We start from the raw sequence: 22246 nt of genomic DNA, 5'->3' as shown, positions 1-22246 counted from the left end.
TGTTTTTGGGATGCTCTGTGTTACAAAGCAACCTGTTTCAACAGCAGGAGCTTGAAGACCTGAACTGACCTGCACTACAGAGAGCCCTGTGTGCTGGCTCGGACCCATCCCGCTGTTGGCTGTCTGTCTGTCCCGCAGAACATCCCTCTTGTAGGCATTTGTTCTCAAACAGGCGGCATTTGGTGCACCGTGCTGCAGCCTCATGCACTGCAAGACATGTGGTAGGTGAGAGGCCTGGGAAGAGCATTAACTTTCCAGAGAGCTTTTTCTGTTGAAAGTAGTGATGTAAAACACTGAGTGACATTTTGATTTCCCCTTGGATTCTTTGGTGCCTTAGTGTCTCTCTGTGATGTGTCCCAGACGAGGCTGAATAGTGGCTTGTCCTCTCTTACCTGTGAGAGGGGAAGAGTTTCCTGTTAATGAACATAAACATCTCAATTAATGGTAAGGAAATGTCTTTGAACTTCAAGGCACGTGTCCCCAACCCACTGTTGGGGACCAGGAGGTACAGCCTGCCCTGGGACGGTCCTTACTTGGTGGCACTCTCTGGTCTGCAGCATCCTCCTTGCCTCTGCTCCCACCTCTCCATCCCCTTGGGCTTCCAGGATGAGGGGTGACTCTGGAACACCTCCTGGTCCTGGGGGCAGTGAGCACAGCTCCGTGCCTATTCCTCCTGGTCCTAACGAGAGCCATCTCCAAGGTGCGGAGGGATGCCTGCAACCACCCCGCTTCTCCTAATGAGACATGGCTGTGAGGTGCAGAGGGAAGGGGTAGCAGCCAGCCGGAGAGCTGCGCCGCAATTTAACAAGTTTCCATTCCCCTGAGTTCCCTGACAAGACCCCCTTCTAAGTCTGTACAGGAATTCATACGAATGGGATAATTAGGATGTTTCAAAGCTGCGACCCTCAGAGGAGTCCTTGGATTAATCTGTTTTTTCCCTTAAAGACATCTGTAACTACAATCTTTGTTTCTATCCTGTTCTGCCCCCCCCTCCCCCCCTTTCCCCTTCTTTTCCCCCCTTGTCTGTCTCTGTATCTCCTGTCAAACCGTTGCAGACGTAAATGACAAAGAAATCAGAAAGAGAGATCAATGCAGTCCAAATTAGCACTCGGAGATAGACTGTGCTGGAGATGTCAGAGCCTGACCCCGGTTGATCTGCCAGCCTCTGCCGCTGATATTATGCAAATTGCATCCATCTGGCAGAGCCCAGCCAAGGACTAATGGGGCAGGGAGGGCTGCGGCCGGGCGCCTTCGGGAAGGGGAGAGCTGGGGGTCTGTGGGGAGGGGGGTCCGTGTTGGACGGGGGAGATAAGGTGGTGCCTGGGCTCCAAGTGAGCTCCTGGGCGGATTAACAACCAAACTCCTGATAAGAGATAACCAAACTTCATTTCGTTTTTGTATTCTATTCCTTATTGCTGCCCCCCTGCACGAGCAAGTACCAAAAAGAAGGGGAAAAAAGGAGAAGAAGGAAAGAAAAAAAGCCACCACAAGAGCTGGTTCTCGGTGCTCTTGTTTCCTGCACGTCATTACCACTGGTGGCAGTTTGAGGGGAGAGACAAAATTGGGGAAAGAAAGCTTAGGAAAAAAAAAGAAGACGGCTGCTTAAAAGACTGCTGTAATAGGAGCATGGATAATAGAAATCTGAAATTACGGTGATCGCCTTGTTAAGAAGTTTGAAAATACGGCCAGATTGTCTTTAATGAGAGAAATATGGCTGTTAGTTAGTGAAGGAGGAGGGAATGGACCTTGTTTCAAGATCTGTCGCTCGCCCATCAAAGCGGCGCTGGCTGTTTCATTTCAAAATCTTGTTCCTCTGCCTGATATTAAAAATAGTTGTTAAAGGCTTTGACTAGCGAGATGGTTCTCTTTGCCTTCCTGCTTCTCTCCACCTCCCCCAGAAGACTTCGCCAAGAGAGAACTTGTGCTCTGAAAAATGAGGAAGGAGAGAAAGAAAGAGGAAAGTTTCGTGCCTTCGGTGGGTGCATCACATCGCCACGGGGTTGGGCAGCCCCCAGGCAGCAGCCAAAGCCCCACGTTGCCACTTCCCCCTCCCTGGAAGGGAGCTGGGCTGGGTGAGGAGGGCTCTGACAGCAGCCAGCCCTGGCAGCTGCCCCCGTGTCTTGTTAAGAGCTAACGGGTACCTCTGTGCCGCGATGCTCTGACCCGTGACCGTTCCTCGCTCCGGTGCTGACAGTCCCCTCTTTAAGGCAGCCTGGCGGCTCCTACATTATCCCCTGAAATCAAAGGATTGCATTAATTGCCTTAAGGATCGCTGCCCCGTGTCCTGAGTGGCCTCTTTAAGATAACGAACTTGGAGCGTGTTAATAGCTGGCATAACTCAGCGGGACTCAGGGATGAGGTGTGGATGGGGAGGGTGCTGCGGGGTGGGGAGGACAGGCACTAGGCTATCTAAATCCAGCCTCAGCTGTGTTCTTATCCCTCCCTGCCTGCGTGCATCCTGCCTCTTGGGAAGGATGTGCACCCACATCTCAGGGCAAAGGCAGAGCCCTTGATAAAAGGGGATAAAATCACAGTCACTGTTGTGGTGGGTGCTTTGGTCCACACTGCTGGCACCGAGCTGCCGTGTCCTGTGTTTCAGTGAGAGCAGGGCATGTGTGGCCCTTCAGGTCAGGCAGAACCATCTTTCATCATTCCCACATGGCTTTGAGTTGACCTTCAAGCATGGAAGAAACCATTGTGACTTGATGCAAAGCTCATCAGTGATGGATAGCACATGGCAGCCCTCGGTCCATGTTGACGCAGTTTTCCTGCAGTGCACAGCCCCATCCAACTCTGCATTGCCCCATGGTTCCCTACCTGCACAGGTACAATACTGACACAGGGGTACACACATCCCCTGCCTGTCCCCAGCTGGCCCTGCAGGACCAGGACTGCCACCCCAGGGCCCATCCTGGCTGCATGCAGGGAGCAAAGCAGGAACACCTCCAGCACCTGGCACTGAGGTTAGCGGGCCATGCCTGCACGCTGTGCGTTTACACATGAGAACAAGTGGTGTAGCTTTATTTCCATCCCCAGGAGACCCAGAGTTTGGCAGCTGGGCCATCTCCAGCACCCACCAAGCCCCCTGCTCGTGTTCTTCCCCTCCAGAAGTACACATATAACAACCAAGAGCAGCAGAGGGAGAGAGAAAAAGAGAGACAACGGATTTGCCTCCATGCTCCTGTACAGAGCAGTCTCCTAATGAGAAGAATATGGCTGCTAGTTAGCAGAGGGGTGTGTCCTGTAGGCTAAAATGAGATAGTTAAACTGCACTGATTGAAGGTTGAGGTTAGAGGGCAGCACAATTATGTTCAGGAGATTCAAGGGCTCTGTTTGATGCGGCAGTTCTAAGCTCCCAGCCAGTGTCAGTAGTTTAGCTCAGGGTTTCTTTTTTTTTTTTTTTCCTTTTTTTTTTCCTTTTTTTTTTTTTTTTATGGGCTAAAGACAGGAAGGATAAAACTATGGGAATGAGTTGTTACTATTATTATAAAGTGGTGTGAGGGTTTTTTTTTCCCCAACCACCAGTTCACCCCCCCTTTTTGCTTAACTGTTTCCTGATCATTATTTTTTAAGCTGCTTCAAGGGAAGAAGAGCATCATCCCCTTCCCCCAGAGAGCAGCTCTGGATTTTCTCCTGCACAGGGAAGGTGATTTATTATAGGTTTTTTTTTTTTTGGTGCCCAGACTTCATCTCAGTTCTCTGACTGCGGATCAGGAAAGCAATTAGCAGTTCAAATTATGCCAAGGCCAAATTCTTTGTCTCAAAATCACGGGTTAAGAGTTGCAAAAGAACCTTAATTGCCTGGTGCTGGACTAGGTGGGTTTTTTTTCTGAGAGCATTTCCACTGCTTAGGGCTGTTTATGGGGGGACTCTCATGTGTTTCAAAAGCCCAACAGCAGCGCAGCCTTTTCCCAGTGCCTGCAGAAGCTTCCAGGCAATGCATCGGGTGGCCTTCAGCATTCTGCCCTCTCTCCCCACCAGCCTGCTTGCTGGCTTGCAGATAACCATACAGCCCAGCTGCTGCCTCCCAGCTATCCCAAGACGGTCCATGTCACCACCTCCATAGAGTCATATAGTCACAAGGTTGTAAAGGACCTACAAGATCATCTAGTCCAACCGTCCTCCCATTACTATTGCTACCACAAGATACTAAACCATATCTCGTAGCTCCTCATCCATACATGAGTGACTCTGGGTATTGCCTGCCTGCAGCCTGCATCTCAGCCCCCAGCCTCATCTTCTGCCTGCAGTTTCTATCCAAACACAGAATCTAAAAGGTAGGAGAAGACTTCTGGGATCATCCAACCCACCCCACCCCACTGTGCCACATCCTTGAGTGCCACATCCCCACATCTCTCATACACCTCCAGGTATGGTGACCCCACCACCTCTTTGGGCAGCCTGTGCCACTGCATCACAGATCTTTAGGAGAATAGGTTTTTCCTAGTATCCAGCCTGAATATCCATCTCCTGCCTGCACTCTCCAGCTCAGGCCAAGCGTGGCTTCCTTATTCCTCCCCTCACCTGATTCCCAGTACATGGCAATGTCCTGAGCCCACACTCTGTGTTCCCTTTTGTCCCGAGTGACAGCTTGCTTTATTTACCCTAATGATTCTTGTTTTAAATGTTAATTCCTCCCTGAAGAAAATGTCTTTTTCAAGATGAGTTGCCCATCACCAGAGAGAAGATGAAGGGCATGTGTGTGTCCTCTCTGCCCATGAAGACCCCAATCCCTTGCATGCTCCTGGAGCAGGATTGGCTCTGCTGTGGCCCTGATCATCCCTGGAATAGAGTTTGTATCCCTTTGGGGATGAGTTTTGGGTATGTTCCCAAGGGAACATGGCTCCAGGGGGACACAGCCTCGAAGGGATACAGCCCCAGGGGGTACGTGGGCTTGGAGGCATTTGCTACAGAACAATTTCCAACCTCGGTGGGCTGGGGGGGAGGAACCAGAGATAAATGTTAGCTCATTTCTTAAGTAATTAGTTACCTCCTCATCCCCATGTTGTAATTGTGAACAAGCTGTAATGTTTAATTAGTGTGTAAATGAAACCCCAATTTCATAATGGCTGCGGTGACAGCGCTAAGTGAGACGGGCACAGAAGGGGCCGCATTGTTTCAGCAGGAGATGAAGCTGTCGCCCAGCAAGCCGAGCGTCTCTGGGAGAAAATGGAAATGATAAACGAAGTGAGGCTAATTAGCAAAATCATACAGGCCCCACTGATGGTTCTCATCAAGGGGAGGTAATGAAGCGGGCGGGCCAAGCTGAGGGGGGATTAATTGGAGCCTATTCCACAGGCATGGGCAGAGCAGGCACTGCCGGGAAGGAAACTTCACTGCTTTGCTTCCCTCGTCCTTCGCAGCCGGGCACGGGGAGCAGGGATCTGCTGGGGGGGGACAGTCCTGCCTGAGGGTGTCCTCGTCCCACTGCTGGTGTGTGAGCGGGCATTGCAGGGTTTGGGTATTAAATGAGGCATCCCAGGGTGATGTTGGTCGGGAGGGGGTCTATGCACAGTGCCCACTGGATGAGGACATGGTGCTGGTGGGGCAGTGTATGTTCACACAGCTGGAGCTCAGTGTGGCTGGGGGAACCCTGGGCTATAGGCTGAACTTTACCCTTCCAGCCATGTAAGAAATGTCATTTCCACAGCCGCTGGTGCACACCCCTGCGTGTGTCGCATTACCTACTGACATTCACTGGAGCACACCGAGCCCAGTTCCCATTGCAGAGCTGCCACCCAGCTGGGACCCCCAGAGACCCCACCCCTCCGAGCCCCCCACTGCCTTCCTGCTGAGTAATGAGAGATTTCCGTGCGCCTCCAAGGGCTCTAAAGAGGGGCTGAGCAATATTATTTATTCAGTTGTTTACAGAAACGTTTGATCGGGAATAGTTCTTCACTGCCAGCCTGTTGTGTATTATTCATTGCAATAATCTCTGCAGATTGTGATAAACTGTAACTGCGGCGGGGCAGCGCGGAGCTGGGCTGTGCTGCCACTGCTGCTTGCACCGGCCTCTAAAATATCGGCAGCTGCAATCATAAATCTCAATTTACAAGTGGGGCTATTGCACGGGGAGTTATAGTTATACTAATGATTACTTCTCTGTCTTATTTTTCACGTTGCAACAGAGCAATAAATTTTTAAGAAGAGCCTGGGCAAAGTGTTAGGGAAGCCTGCGTGGTCGGCAGGGATCAGTGTTCTGTTCTCCTGTGGGAACCAACACCGGCCCCACTTCTCAATGAGGTGATGGAGAGCAGGAGGATGGCTCCGTTGGGCCCCACTTCCCAATGGGGTCAGAGAGGAAGGAGGGCTCTGGTTGGAGGTACTCGTCCCATCACTGGTCAATGTCTCACCTGGCGTTGCCCCTCTTGGAGGAGCCCCATTGGCACCCCGCAAAGAGCAGCTCTGTTCCCCAGCAGGCAGCAGTGGGACGTGGGGTTCAGCGAGCATTTCCCAAGTGTTTATCACAGCTCCGAGGTCTGTGATGTGAGGCCTCTGATGGATGCCTCCATTCACAGACTTGACATTATGATGTACAGGGAGCCTAGAGACATATAGATTTTCAAAGTGGCCACTTTGAGCATAATTATAAATACCCAGCCTCTTTACATAGTGAATTGCTGCCAGGAAAAGAAGGGCCCCAGGAGGGCTAGAATTCTGGCAGCCAGGATTTCTGGAGAAAAGCTTCTTGGTGGAGGTTCCCCACCCATTTTGGGGTACCAGGAGGGGATGGGCGCTGAGGGATGATGCCTCTCCCATCCCATGCCCCCAGCAGCAGCTCCCTCTTTGCCCCTTGTGCTGTCTCGCTGGGGGACATCTCCCAGTCACTTTCTGCAGCCCCCCGTCTCCTGCTCATTAGTGCCAGCACATTGCAGTCTGATCCTAACCGCTTCCGAGTGGCTGCTCCCATTCCAGATCACGGCACAGAACGTGGCACCGGGCAGCTGGGTGCTGCTGGTGGCTGTGTCCCATCCATGGCCCCAGGGACATGAAGGAGGGGAGACATTCCCCTAGCTCTTCCCTTTCAGTCTGCCTTTGGAGCATCCCAGCCCCGCAAGGCTGGGGCTCAGGGGTTAGTATTCAGGTGGACAGCAGGTAGCTGCCCTGAGGGTCACCATCTGAAAGTCCCATGGTCTCTTTTTGCCTTACTGAGGTCTCAGCTATGAGAAGAAGGGAGCATATCCCCCAGCATGTGATGCACCTTGATGTGGCTCAGGAACACCCAACAGCTCTTCACTCTCATTCCCCATGCTTGAGATTGTCACCCCTATGGTCACCTTGCAGACGTCAGGAAGCCATGTGGGGAGCTGGTGTTGTTTCCATCCCATTTCCAACCCAGTACTTATATGAAAGGTGAGGAGTGAGAGGTTGGGGTGGTCTCAGTGTCACTGCTTCCCTTCCCATGCCAAAGCCAAGGTGGGCACATCTGGGCAGGGTGCCCATGTGGGTAGCAGTGTTTGTCCTCAAGCGTCACATCCAGACAGACATCAGTCACTGGTGGTTGGGGGGCACTGGAATTTTTCAGGGGAAAATGAAGGGGATGTTTGAGGATTTGTGCTCTGTTTGTGAGCAGGGTCTGGAGGAGAGAAGGTCAAAGAAGAAAATTGGAGCTGAATTGAAATCAATGGCAGGTAGAGATTAGAGCATTGCCCCAATTAACTGCAGCACAATGAGGTGAGGCTGGGGGGGACTGCAGACCCCCAGGTTAGGACCTTGCACCAGAGCAGCTTCTGCTCCACAGGGATGCAGTGGCCGCGATGCACAGGGGGCCTGCACTGAGGGCACTGCTGCTGTGTTGGCAAGGGATGGGGCAGACCTGGGCATTTGGGCTTGGATGAGCCCCACTCCTCACCTGTATCCCAGCTATTTGTCACCACTTCCTTGTCCTGGTCCCATCCCCCATTCTTCTGGTGTCTCCCCAGCTCTACCAGGCCCACGGTTTCCTCTGGCTTTGCCCCTCTCCCAGCTCCTGGTCCCAAAGTTTTCCATCACAGCTGTTTCCTCCTGCCTGTTTCCTGGGGAAGTCATCGAGCACACATCCCTGCTCCCCACGCAGGTGCTGGGACCGGGTGCCACAGGGGCTGCAGGCAGGGCTGTTGGTGACATTCCATGGGAAATCAATCCCCAACATTCCCAAAATCGCCTTCCCAACAGATTGCAAGGCTTTGTTCCAAAGCATCCGAGCACACACACACAGAATACTCTCTGAGCAACATGTAGCTGGAATCTGAGGGAAACAGCAACATGTGTTTCACGTGTTCATTGCAATGTGTTAACAGTTTGGGCTGGATATTTCCTGGGGAAAACAAATCAGCGCAAGTCAAGCATCCAGCATGGGAGTTCTCTGCAAGCACAGCGCCTTGGAAATACCAGGGTAGGTTGGAGCAAGGGGTGCCCCCCACCACCCCACTGTGCACACATGTGCTTGTGGGTCAGGACCTGGTTCCTACAGCCCTGTGCACATTGGGATCGAGCTCTGCTCTCCCCGCAGCCTCGTGTACGTTGTCCATCGCACACGGAGCGTTAATTAACATTGCGGGAAGATCTTAGGAAAGGTGCAATTTGAATGATCTGGCTCTGCAGTCATTCAGATGCTGAGTTAATTCAATCCTTGCACACAGTGCTCCTACAGATTGTTGGCTTTAAACAAACAGCGGTGACAGATTTGTTGCTGCGGAAATGTGGTCATTAAGTCGGGAGCGTATGTTTGACCTGAAAGCGATTGAGTGATGGATGCAAGTCATTTTAAAGCTGCAGCAGCCAAAAGGATGCTCCTTTTGGAGAGCAATCTTGCATCCGAGGAGTGTAAATAATTTAAACAAACAAGTAAAGTAAGGTGAAAGCACCGCCGTTTGCTGCTCTATCCTATTACAGAGCTCAATGTGGAGCAGGGCATCTCTCCCAGAGCTGTGATGGGGAGGTGCAGGGTATCTGCACCAAACGGGGCCAGATCAATTCCCAGGCTGGGAGCAGGGACAGAGCCCAGAGCGGTCACGTCGCATGGGTCTGCGCTGTGCACGGCTGGAGTCGGCCTTGTAATGAGGCTGGTAGTTACTGTGCATTGGAAGCAGCCACTGCTTAAGCCTCAATATCTCGGCCATTTAATTTAATGGGGTTTTTTAAATACCAAAAGCAATTAAGTTCACATTGTGAGCTAATCGCCTACAAAATTTCATTTCAAAGATGCTCAGACTGTTTGTGAGAGAACTGCCAGAAAGAGACCAAACACGCCGCCATGCCTGTCCATTTGTCCTTCTATCCCCTTACCAGACCCAGGCAGACTTTCCTAAAGGAAACCATCCCATTTCCAGGCTCCCAGGGGCCAGGAGGCAATGTGGGGAGGGCAGCACATTGGCATGAATCACTGCTGCCTCGGGGCCATGCATTTCCACTGTATCAGGGTGTGAGTGGTGCCTTGAGCCAGGCACTAAACCTGACCCAAATCCCTGTGCTTCAGATGTCAGCCACCCCTGTCCTGGGGACAACCAGAGGGCTTTCCGTGCTCTGCTGCATGGAGCTGGGAGCAGAGGGTGTGCCAAACCCTGCCCTGCAGTGATGATGGCTGTGTACCAGAGCCATTGGCAACCTGTGCTTATTGCCCGTGTGAGCCCACGGCACCCAGCTGCTCCCACAGGCTCTGTCAGGTGGCAGAAGAGCTGGAGGTCTTTGCTGGAGATTGTGTGTTCTCCCACACAGCCGTGTTACTGAATACAGCATAATCCCCCCGGAGCAGCTGCCTGTGGGTTTTGTTTCCTGTACTATTGTGTGAACACGTTGTGGCTGAGCCACCCATGTGCTGCATGCCCCTGCAGTCAGGTGGGATGAATATGGCCCTGGGTCCCCTTTGGGAAGCCATACCCCTCTGTTTCCCCCGCAGGGTGGTGATTTATGGAATCCTGCATGCTCACGGTGTGTCCGCTTGCGGCGCTGCTCTGGGATCCATGGTGCGGGGTCAGCGCGTTGCAGGTTTGCTAACCTTGCCCACTTATTAAAAATGGTAAAAGCCTCCCCCAGGACTCGTGAAGTATAGATCCAGAGAGCTCCATATGCTGTTGCCCTTAATGAGATGTCTGCCTGAAGAGCAATAGCAAAACACAGCATCCAGCTCGGGGTCCCTATAGCTAGATGGTCTGGCTGTAAACAGAGCCGTCCGTCTTAATGGGCTATCGTGTAAAAACTTCTCCCAGTCAATAAATCAAAGGGGCTCCATTTATATCGCGTGCTGCCTTCACTATTAGGCTGCTCTGGGTGGCACCTTCTGACGCAGAGCTCCCTGGGTCTGAGAGGCGACACTGGTGCATCTCACAGGCATTTCATTCTGGTGGGGCTGAGCTCAGTGTTAAGGACACTCTGTGCAGGGATAGCTTGGCTTGGGACCTCCATCTCCTCTATGATGTGCTCTACCCAAGGGCAGCAGCAGGCATACAGGGGCTGTCGCAGAGCTGCCCCCCAATAGGGATGCACAAGGGGGCTCCCACATGCACCCCCCCAGAGCAGCAGCTCGGTGCAGGTATTTATTTTTCATTCCCTCTGATGCCACCGGAGGGAAGTTCCGCTCCAGCCACCATCCCAGGCAGAGATATTAGTCCTCATTACTAATTAAAGGAAGCAGGAGTAATTGACGGATGGTGGATGGCGGGGGAGCAAGGTGATGAACGGCCCCTGTCCCCGCACCGGGGACGCACGCTGAGCGCTACCTGTTAGCTACAAATAAACAAACCTGATAAATAATAAATAGTTGGAGGAGAGTGCCCGAGCATTATTTAAATTAATAGGGATTAGAGGGAGAGAGACCTGAAAGAGCATTCCTCCAGATGAGCTATCCCCGGTCAGGAAGGGGCTCGTTTGTTGCGGAGTGGAGCAAACAAGGCAATGGAGGATTCATCACACGTGCCAGAGCCCTGATGGCGTGGCCATGTGTCCCCTGCCTGTGCCACCCGGGTGCCACTGCAGCCCCATTGGGCACCATTGGCTGTGGTTTGGTCCCAGCCGTGATATCCATGCAGTGGGGTTATGAAGCCCCATGCAGAGCGAGGCTGGGGGAGATGGAGAGGGGTGGCGGCAGCTCGCTGCTTGCTATCACATCTCTTCCATCTTATCGCCGCAGTAATTTGATGATAAAAAATAATCCGAGGCTAGAAAGGAAACATGTGTAGTGGCGTAAAGATTGAATGGAGGTGGATTGTGCCCCGGGGCGGTGACTGAGAGATAGAAGGAAATGTCCTTCTGTTTGACATCGTACCGAGACGTGGCCCCGTGATGCTGCCCGCTGGGCTTGGGGACAGCACTGGGCTCCTCTGGGGGTGCCCAGGGCACTGCAGGCACCAAGTGCTGCCCTTCTCCCCACCACCCAAGTGATGGGTGCCCTGATGGGAGCTGCCCCATCCCACCTGCACCACTGCACGGGTTGCTCCCAGCTCGCTTTCCCAACCCCCCCCCCCCCCGTCCCTTAGGTTATGCTTCACAACTCACTGTATCAGCTGTCAGTAGCCAAATGTCTTTTTTAAGGAGTGGGTTATAGCCACTAATGTACTGAATGCTATTGCACTGGCTGCAGTTAGTGTTCCACAGCTAAATTACTGTAATTAATGTTCCACGAGAACTGTTTGTAACAGGCGGGAGCCCCCGGTCCGGGCTCTCAATGCAATACCTCCATCCCAAGGGAAGGGCTTGGTTGGAAATGGGGTACCCAGAGCTGTCCTCTCTCCCTGTGTCCCAGGGCTATGCATGAGGTCAGAACGAGGCTGTGTGATGGGACGCTCCCATCGGAGAGAGCTCCCCAAACCTACAGAGGGCACCATCTGCCCATGGCCAACACCCAATACAGCTGCCAAAAGCAGCCCCTAAAGCAGCCCCCCCTGCTCCCCACTGCTGCTGGAGACACGGGGGAAATGTTTTATAGGCACGCACCAAGTGCACGCACACCCCTTGTTTCGCTAAATGCGTTTGCTCAATACCTGCAACAAACAGATTAGCCGGGGCTTTATCAGGGACAAGAGAAGGGAGAGAAATGTGATAATGGTTTTCAGCAAATCCTCAGGCTGTCACAGATTAGAGCAGCCGTGGCAGGGAGCATTATCAGCCCTTTCCTCCTCTCCCCATCTCCTCCCCCTTTGTCTCCTCTCTCCATCGGATTTCTCCAGCCAATCTATTGTAGCGGGAGCTGGGGAGATACACGGAGAAGTCGCTTTCAATCTGATCCACGATTGGTTTTCCCGGCAGCTGATCTGTGTCACGGCAACGATCCGCGAGCCCCGCCGCCCGTCCCCTTGTTGGGCTGGGGAGGGGGACGAGGGCTGGGGGGAAGGCTGAGCCAGGAGCCACACAACCATGTGCTGTGGAGTGGGGCTATGCAGTGGTGCCGATGGCTGTGACCTCCACGTGAAGGGTTGGGAGTGGGAGCCAAGGGACAGGAGCCACTGGGCACAGCAGTGACTTGGGTACACCTGCAGGTCCCCAAGCAATCCATGTCCAGCATCCCCAAACACACTGCGGGCTGTTGGTGGCACCTGCCCAGAGCAGGGCTGCATTGGCTCTTCCATGCTTCTCCCAAGGCATGGCGGGTTGGTGGCTGGGAGGGCAGGAAGGGATATAACAAGTAATGGCCCCAAGTGTGGAAACACTGTTAATAAAGTGTATTTCACTTTTAATTTTGACATATAATGTAATGATCTTTTTTAAGGCCCTATCATATTATCTGCATGACTAGATTATTGAGTCTTCATCATCTCCAGATAAATTTATGACCGGGATGATGCTTGGAATTTATTATCAGTCAATAGAGCTCAATACTGTAACAAGGCGTGTAATAAGATATACATATTTAATGATCCGGAGTAAAACAGCCCCGCTAATGGGCAGGGTGAGCGGGAGGCTGGAGCTTTCTTCTCCATCCCCTGCCCCGCTCCATGGGACCCATGCAGGAACACAGGTCTGGTGTCCAGCCCCATGGCACGGTGGGCCAGGCTGCACCAAGAGCTGCCAGCTCTGATTTTCCAGCCCTTTGGGATGTTATTAAATTAGTTTCCTAGGACTTTTAATAAGCACTTTTGATGCCTTTGAAGCGCACGGCTTTGTGGGAAGATTACAGTCCCGCATCCATCTCGCTGGGAGAGAAACAATGGCAGCGGGGCTGGCGTTTGATCTCTCCTCCAGAAGGCGAGAGAGGGTTTGCAAGAGACAAAGAGGTGAGCTGGTGATTTGGAGCTAATGTTTAAAAATAGGTAGGTCTCCCTCCAAGATAAAGAGACCTGCCCTTCTCTGTGTAATCGCACGGCTCTGCTCGCCGGACCCGCAGAAGCACGGCTCGCTTTATTTGAAGGATTGGAGTGCGGCGCGGCGGTTTGATTCTGGCCCTTTTAAAGCAATAACTAGGCCATCTGACCGAGCTTTAAAGAGCAGCACAACTTTCCATTAGGACTCGCCGCACAGTCTCGGCAGCTCTGGGATTGCATCCTCGCCTTTTATTTCCTTTCTCTGACATCTCATGTCACTCACAGACAGGAACGCGCCTTCACAAACCCGCTCATTACTCCCTTGAAATTTCACCCTAATTAGGGTCCCAATCTCAGCAGGGACATTGGCACCGCAGCGTGGGGCAGGGGGTGACAGGGGGGACGTGCCATCCGTGTCCCCGTAGAGGCACGGTGCCCACAGACACCTGCCTGCCTTCAGTGCGTGGAGAGGAGGCACCAGGGGAGCCCAATTCCCTTTATCTGCGGATAACTACTGCTGCCTTTAACAGCCTGGAATAAACTGGCCATAAATATCGTGATCATAAGTGCTTAGATATGGCAACTTTACGCTGAACAGAGGTTTTAACCTTCCCCACGGAGAATATCCAGCTCTATATCATTGACTGTTTCCATTCGGCTGCACGGCCGAAGACAAGCTCTGGTTGAACTGTCCCCACATGCTCCTGTCCCCGTGCAGAGGGTGCAGCGTGGGGACATCTCACAGGGCTGGCCAAGGATTTTCTCTGGCTCTGGTACAGCTTGGGGCTCCTGGAGAGCAATAGCATCTCATTGGGCTGCTCTCAGCACTAGCCTGCTCTTCCCATTCCCTCACAGAGCCGTGAACTTATGTAGGAAGTTGGCACCCATCCCCAGCCACACCACAATCCCATCCCAGAGCAAAGGGACAGGCTGCATCTTGCTGCACCTGCCCTCTGCCCCAGCCATGACTTTATCTTGCACCACGACTTTCAGGCGAGCTGTAAAACACTCGGACGAGTTAAATAATACACGACAGTGTACGGTATAAATTACAGGAAGGCAGTGGTGGAGCGACATTGTATGCTGAATAAATTAAAGGCTGCGTGACTTACAGGCGAGATTGATCTCCTGCCGAGCATTTTGTTTGGTGACGTGCTTGTCATAAGGGAGAGCTAATTAACTGCCCGCGGTGCTCAACTCCAGGCTGGGGATGTGGCACGGGCTGGGCACCCCACGTGCCATGCTGGCTGTACCACATCCCTGCACTGCTGGCTCCACGTCCCCCAACAGCATCCTGTGGTTGGTGGGAACGGGTGGGCAGTTGGACTGGATGACATGATTGGTCTTCCCAGCCTTAACGAGTCCATGATTGCCCGGGGCACGGCACTGGGAGCTGTGGGGTGATGGGGCCAGTTTGGGACTCCATCCCCACGGTGCTGCCCCTTATCCTGGCTGGACGGCAGCTCCTTGGGCTGTCTGTCACCCGGCGGGATTATGAGTAGTGAGCGTAATGCATCGGCGTATGAATAGGGTTGTCTGGCTGATGGTGATGTATCGTTTTTCATTACTGCCTCTCAAGCCCTCCCTGCTCCACGTGTGGAAATTCTATTTATTCCCTAATTTGTAAAAATTCCCTCCTTATCTGATACCAATCAGGGAGGGGTAATTGGCTCTCCAGGGCTAGCGGCTGGGGTCCTGATGAAGAGATATGTGTGTCTGCTCCGGCTGTCCAGGCACCCTGCCCTGCTGCACCAGCGACACGGGCCACAATTAATAATGATTTGCAAATGGCAGACAAGCAATAACGCAGAAAGATGTCCAGCCAGCCTCCTGCCCGCCCCTTAATTTCCTTCTGTAATATAAATGGCACGGGAACAAAAATCCAGCGCTATAAATTCTGGAATTAGTTATTCACCGTAATAAATGGGTGCCTTTTTGGAGCGCAGACACCCCCCACACACATACACCCCCCCCCATCTTCCTCCTCTTCCTCCTCCTACTCACCAGCACCTACTTCATTTGAGTCCTAATATGCAAATGCCGTAATTTAACGGGATGGTGAAGTTGATTTTCATGTTAACTTAATTACTTTGATTTATGGCGGGCTGAGATGCAGACACCGCCGCATCATTACGGATCTCCCACCTCTTCCCTCGGCGGTCCCACTGACCCGCTCCCTCGTCCCCATTCTTCCCACCCCATCCCTTTCCCTGCTCCTTCCCTCCTCTCCTCCCACAAGTTGTGTGTTTTATTAGCTGCCTTTAAGTGGACATAAGTCCTCGCGACAATCGCGTGATGGGGAGGACAAATTCCCCGTCCTGCCTTGTTTAATCGTGCCTGGATAATGGATGTATAATTGACTCATTTGAATGCTTTTGCCTACAGGAGTGCAGAGCATTAAATGTTTGATTGCCTTAATTTCCAAACAGATCATTATCCCCTTCTTACCCGCTCTTAATAAACACTTTATGAGGATTTTTTTCGTAAGGGAAAAAAAATCTCCACTCCTCGTACTTCTCTGAAGTGATAAACTCTAATTAAGTCTAATATTTAAAAATATGGTAATAGCGACTTGTTTGAATAAGTGGCCTGCATTTCCATAATTTCATTATTACGTAAAACACGCTAATTATTTGAAGTGTGCTTATTACTAAAAGAGAAATCTCCTCCTAATAAAGATTAAATTGGCTTTTTCCCTGTATCGCTCGGCCCTCCCGGGGCCACTCGCTTGCTTTGCCTGGGGACGTTCATGGGGACGCGGGGCAAGTGGAGGTCCTCGGCCACGCCAGAGCTGGGATGTCCCCATCCCCCACCCATCCCTTGTGTTGCACTGGGGCACGGGAGGTGAGCAACCTGGCAGCTGTAGGGTGCCTGTGGTGTGGGTGGGATTTGGGACTGGGAAGGGATGGCAACAGGTATGGAGCGAGGCACCAATTGTCTCCAAATTCTGAGCGGCTCTCCGGCGGGGCGGCCAGGGGAGGCAGTGGGATGAAGTCAATAGAAAGCTAATTTCCTTTTCTTCGTGAAGAAATGAGGTGTGTGGCAGTAACGTAATTGCAGATAATGAGGTAAGTTATTCTTAATATTCTGCGTGTCGCTGTCAGCTCCTCATAACACACCTGCTGGCGGCTGGGGCACGCCGACCCCTGCACCGTGCGGGCTGATGGGGCTGTTTGCTGGGGACTGTCCCCAATGTGTCCTTGTCACTGTCTGTCCCCATGCATCCTGCCCTTACTCAGAGCTGGGCTGTGACGCTTGCCAAGGTGACCCTGAGGTGGGACCCGCGTCCTGCTGATCCCAGAGCTGGGGGGTGTCTGGTCCCTCTAGGGCCACAGGAACCATGTGGCTGCTGGGTCACGGGGCCACCGGCTGTCAACAGGGGTTGGTGGTGGCCGTGCGTCCCTGTTCCCACTTCGCAGGGAGCTGTTGTACAAAGGGAGCGACGATATTATTCATTAACAGTAATCTGCCATTAGAACATTGACAAATGGCCCCTGGTCTCCTGAGCATCAGTTCTCGTACAGACCATAAAGCATGGGGACAGCTTAAATATGGACCTGCTCAGCTCGGGCCGGGCGGTGATCCGTCTTCCAGCCACAGCACGGGTGCACGGGGCTTGCTCCCAATGGGGACGTGGAGGGGGGGCCCCAGTGGTCCCTGTACCCAGCAGTGCCAAGCAGCGGCAATCCCAGACAGGACATGGGGATGGGGACAGTGCAGAGCTATTGGGGCGAGCTTGGCCCCAGCCATCCCATGCCCACAGTGGGTGACACGGCACAGTGTGGGACAGCACGGCGCAGCCGCGCTCCGTTTGCTGGGTAACCCCAGGCTGACCCCTTCCTACACGGCGTGCAACACCCCTAAATCAATTGCATCTTATTATTACAATATCAATATACAATATTCCTACAATAACACCATTGATTTTCTACTCAGAGCCTGCACCTAAGTCTGTTTTAAAGAGGAGGGAGTTAATAGTGCCCTCATTAAAAATCTATAGATTACCCCCCGCCCCCAAAAAAGAAAAAGCAGTTTATATTCATTAGGGCTATTGAATATAAAGTAATATGTTTGTGTAGGACATTGGAGTAATGTGATAATCCGTCCGCATATCAGGGAGAAATCCACTTAGCAACCCTGTCAGCTTGACAAGAAAAATGTGCCCATAAAGTCGGGAATACATGGAGGGAGCCGGGGCACAAGCGGCTGCGCAGAGCAGGGACAGCGGTGCAGGGCTGCCTTCCCCAGTGCTGGGCATGGGGACAGGTGGGCACCCCAGTGCCGTGGAGGTGGCTGAGGAAGGGGCAGTGGGCATGGGGACGTGGGGACACGCAGGCTCTGGGGCCACCTTGAGGTCACACCATTGGGACACAGGGTGAGCGGTGCTGTGTGGGCACTGCAGGGGCGCTGGGTCCTGTTGTGGCTGTGTGCCCCCCCAGGGGGCTGCAGGGCTGCCCCTGTCCCCAGCCCCATGCCTCCTCCCTTGCCCATCTCCATCCCCACCTCCAGCCCCGTGGCCACCTTTGCGATGGATTAAGCACTGAAAGAGCAGCAAAGCAATCCCGTCCGCGCTCTTTTAGGTTGTCAATTGCCATTTTTGTAATAGAAATTCCTTCCACAAGGTAACGACGGCCAGATTTAGAGGATTTCATATTGCTAATAATTCCCCAAACAGCCATCTGACTGTGTTGTTTTAAAAGCCGCTTAGTTTTTTGCTTTGGAGTTTATGAAAATCTCCCACTCTAATATCCCGAGAGCCAGCCTATAATTGTGTTATTAAATCAATCGGAGCGGATTACATTGTAAAATCAATAGATGGCTGTAATTGCATATTAGAAAGTTGTTCTGCTGTTGTTGATTTTTTTGGTACATGGATAATTATAATAAGCGTGTTTACCTTCGCACTGATTTGGATTGAGGCTCCCAAAATGACCCATGGTGTTGGTGGCCTTTGGGGCTGCCACCCCGCAGGGTGCCCATAGTGGGAAAGAGCCGCCGTGTCCCCGTGCTGTCCCACCAGGTGTGGGGTGGAGGGGCTGGGAACACAGGGACATAGCAAGGGGGATACTGTGAGCAAACCTTGTCCCTGGGCTATGGGATGGTGAGATCCTCCAGGCAGTGCCCTGTGTCTCCGAGATGCCCAGTGGCTGCAAAAGGGACAAATGGGGACAGCGCATCTTCCACCCACGGGCTGGGATGGCAGTGCCAGGGGCATCCTCAGCAGCTCCAGGGCTGTGGGATGGAGGTGCCCCCAGCTGCTGCCACCAGCACATGGCAGCAGGGTGGCACAGTGACACTGGTCTGGCTGGCGGCACCTGGCAGCGGCACGGCACGGCCACTCAGGGCCTCAATGCGGCACGCAGCACTGTCAGCAGGCAGCCTGCTGTCTCCTAGACAGTGAAATATGGCCACAATTAGCCCGGATACAGTTCAATTATGATAAACAGCGTTTGCACCCTTTAAGCCGTGATTAAAAGGCCTCCTCCCGTTGATAGAGAGACCTAATTTCACATTATTATCGCTGTAGCTTGATTATAAAGCACTCCCTGGATTTACAGTTGGGAGATGGATGTGGAGGCTTCTTTATCATTTACACATCAGTAATGATGCAGCCTTCCCTCCGCCACAACATCCATCCGGCAGTGGCGGGGAGAGGGGGGCTCAGCCCTCACCCCCTCCCCGGGCACCGCTCCCCGCGCCGGCCGGGCCCCGCTGCCACACGCAAGTGGGCAAAGTCACCCTTACGGTAACAGCTTGATAAATGGGCGCGCGGTAATGAAATGGAGACATCAAGGCGTGGGGCGAGGAAGAAAGAGTGGTAATCGGAACGAGTGGAGCTGTCCCGAAACGGAGGGGAGCGGGAAGAAGGATCGCCTCTGTGCCGTGTGCTGTCAAGGGAGAAATTACACATTTACTCTTGCTTTTTCTTAAGGAGACGGCCCTCATAGATCAAAACATGGATTTACAAGCCAATTTTCAACATGAAATATAGACACCAGGAATCAATTTAAGCCCGGCTTCTATTTTAGCAAACGGTGCCTGCGTTTAGTCCCAGGTAAATAACGGCAGCGCCTGCCCCCTCCCCACGCTCCGGCCGTCCCCCAGCACCGCGGCTGCGTGGCAGCTGGTGCAGCCTGAGGCCACAGCGGGGACAGCTCTGAGCAGGGCAGCCCCTTTAGTGGTGCACTCGTGGGGTAGTGCGGGCGCTGGGCACATGGGGACACGGCTGGGAGCTGGAGCCCAACATGGGGACGCAGCCCAGGTGATGTCGCTGCACCCGGCCCTCTGTAACCCGGTGCCTCTGTGCTCTCTCCGCAGATGACTGTAAGAACATCGCCAACATCATGAAGACACTGGCCCATAGAGGCTTCATCTTCAAGCAGACCTCCAAACCCTTTTGATCCCCAGGGCAGGCCAGGCAGGGCTGCATGCGCCCGGCGCCGGCGAGGCGGGGAGGACGGGCTCTAGCATTCAAACGGCAACCGAGGCCAGAGGAACCGACACAAATCTCAATTCAGCTGTTACTCCAGTAGAGGTTGTATATATGGGAAGGCAAATCTGTGTAGACCTGATGTGACTCCCTCTCTGGGCTGCTCCGGACATTATGCCATGCTAGCGGACAGCCGCGTAGGGCGCTTGCACCACATTTTAGACTTGTAGTTTGTTCTTTTCTTTGGCTCCCAATTTCCATCCCTCCCTTCGCGTCCCACCCCGTCCTCCCTCTCCCACCCCACCCTGTAGCCACCACGTCCCACATCCCCGGCATGGGCCGTCCCCGCCTTCCCTTCTTTCTTTTCGCTGGTTTTATGTTTTCAGGCCTTGACGGCTGCTGCAGTGCGTGCCCGCGCCGCGCTCGTAGAGACTCAGCAGTGTCGAGACGGCCCCCACCCTCCCCGCCAGCCCCAGCCTCTCCCCGAGCGCCTTCTTCCCCTCTTTTTGAATCGACACTAACCCCTCTCTGACTCCTGTATGTGAGAAACGCAATCCGTCTCTTTATGTTCAAGGTGAAGTGCCTGTATTCTCCGCTGCAGAGCCCCTGGCAGCCCCGGTTGCGGGCTGCGGGGCCCCGGAGGGCTCCCTTCAGTGAGGCAGGGGCCTGGCGGGCGGGTTGGTGGGCAGCAGGAGGGAGGTGACAGCGTGCAGAGCCCCCGTCCCGTCCCCATCCCGTCCCCATCCCGTCAGCTCGTGCCTCTCGGGGATGGGTGGGATGCCCAGCCCTGCCCAAGCACCACCGACCCGTCCCATCTCCGCCGGGGCCAGGTGTGCCGCAGCACCGCGTCCATTGCCGGCGGTGGACGTGCCAGCGCGCGCTGGCCCCCGACCCACAGGTACCTGGAGCAGGGGATCTGCAAATCGGCCCAGGTCCCCCGGCCCGCTCCCCTCTCGCTCCCCTGGTTCCCATGCTGAGGCTCAGCCCCCGCGTGCCCGCGGTCCCCGCACTCCCCGTGCCCCTCGCGGGTCCCCGCGGATGCTCAGCAGCAGCTGGCTTGTTGCCTGAGAGAGTTGCCGAGCGTATCCCCTCCGGCTGGGTGGGTTCGCAGTCGGGGGCAGCCACGGGGCAGGCTGAGGGCGTGCATCCCCCAGTGTCATCCAGTATCACCCAGCCCCGGGGCCCTGCTGAATGGAGCCCTCATCCGGGTGCTGACCTGCAGGGAGGCTGCAGCCCCGGGCCCGTGCGTGCATGGCCTGGAGCGAAGCCGGTGACGGCAGCCAGAAGGGCAATACAGGCACTGAACTTGGCGGTACATGACTGCATGGTGTGTGGTGTTCCAGTTAAACCAACCGATAATGCAAACCCAGCATTTTCATTGTCTAGTTATTCCAATCCTTGCTGTAAATGTGCCACATGAATAAAGTTTGGGGGTAAAGGAGCCCAGGCTGTGTCCGTGTATGTGTGAGTGTATGCAGGGTGGAGTGGGCTGAGACGGGGTGTGCTGGGTGAGACATGGCAGCAGGATGGATACCTCCCTGGGGTTACAGCATCCAGCACACCCTCTATGGGTGCCATGTGCAAAAGCAGCTTTGGGGCTGTGGATGGGAGCACTGCTTCCCTCTCCAGCACAAGTTGCACGAGATGTCCATTCCTCTCTCCCACTCCTGGGGTGTTTGGAGGCCTGGACAGGCTGCCCACGTGCTGCACGCCCTGCATGGATCAGCCCCAGGGATGCCACCATCCCACCCCAGCCGAGCAGCTGGAATGAAACAGGCAGCTCCAGAAGGGAAGGGGCTGCCCCAACCCAATCAAAGGTCACGGGGGCTTTAATGGCTCCCTCTGTGCAGCCCCCAATCAGCTTTATTGAGCTATTTTCGATGGAGTCGTCTAATTAGTTTTCTATGAAAACTAAGAACTTGGCCTTTGCCCTTTACTCCTGCAGGCGAGAATGTGACTCAGAGGACGCTGTCATGGCGGATCGATGGCCAGTTACACTTGAAAGGGGGGGCGAGGGGGTGGGCACCCCCACTCTGGACAAGGGGAGCGCATGGCAGGGGCTGCCTTGCACCTGCAGTGCCTGAGCCCTGGCCACCACCACTGGTACCAGCGATGCTGCAGCACATCCAGGATGCTGTAAAACATGGGGCGAGCGAGGTTCACAGCCAACCTCATTTACAGCAGGGAACGTTTTAGGGCTGAATCCAGGCACACAAGGTAAGATGGAGCCATCTGCACCACACCGGGATGGGATCCCAACTGAACCACCCCCTATGTACCTGCAGGCAGAGGCCAGCCCTGCCCCCAAGCACCCCAAACATGCCAGGCATCCCGGCTCTCCTCCTGCAGGTCCCCATGTCTGAGCAGCACGAGGTGGGAGGCCCTATGGCCCCATTCCCGCTGCGTGCCGGGCAGACGGCAAACAGAGGGTGGAATTTGCACGGCTACAAGTTAAATACAACACACACACGGGTTTGGTCAGAGCCCCTGGCACGGCTGCCTTCGCGGGATCCGCTTAACGGGGAAATAAAAGGGCCAGAGAACCCACGCGGCAGCGTGAACAGATGCCCTATAAAAATCAAATACGTGGTAATCAAGGGGA

The 22246-nt window shown here is 53.9% G+C and overlaps 1 protein-coding gene across 6 annotated transcripts in view; it reads left to right on the top strand.

The window, feature by feature from the left end:
• The window catches only part of ERI3 (ERI1 exoribonuclease family member 3), a 93959-nt gene extending 72874 nt beyond the window's left edge, over positions 1–21085 (top strand). For 3 of the 6 annotated variants that reach the window (XM_015870228.3, XM_085511552.1, XM_085511553.1), the window contains exon 8: positions 19533–21085. In XM_015870228.3, coding sequence (XP_015725714.1) covers positions 19533–19615 — 83 coding nt within the window. In that variant the 3' untranslated portion in view covers positions 19616–21085. Of the gene's footprint in view, positions 1–44; positions 222–337; positions 445–1055; positions 8075–19146; positions 19270–19532 lie in introns of those variants that run through there. The other 3 variants (XR_001556889.3, XR_014932804.1, XR_014932805.1) reach the window with 2 other exon arrangements.
• Positions 21086–22246: the final 1161 nt, after the last annotated feature.

This window comes from Coturnix japonica, chromosome 11 (assembly GCF_054131305.1).
Source record: "Coturnix japonica strain WE chromosome 11, WE-NBRP24, whole genome shotgun sequence".
In the NCBI taxonomy this organism is placed as follows: Eukaryota; Metazoa; Chordata; class Aves; order Galliformes; family Phasianidae; genus Coturnix; species Coturnix japonica.
The sequence above is the reverse complement of the archived record's forward strand: the minus strand, read 5'-3'. Positions and strand labels throughout refer to the sequence as shown.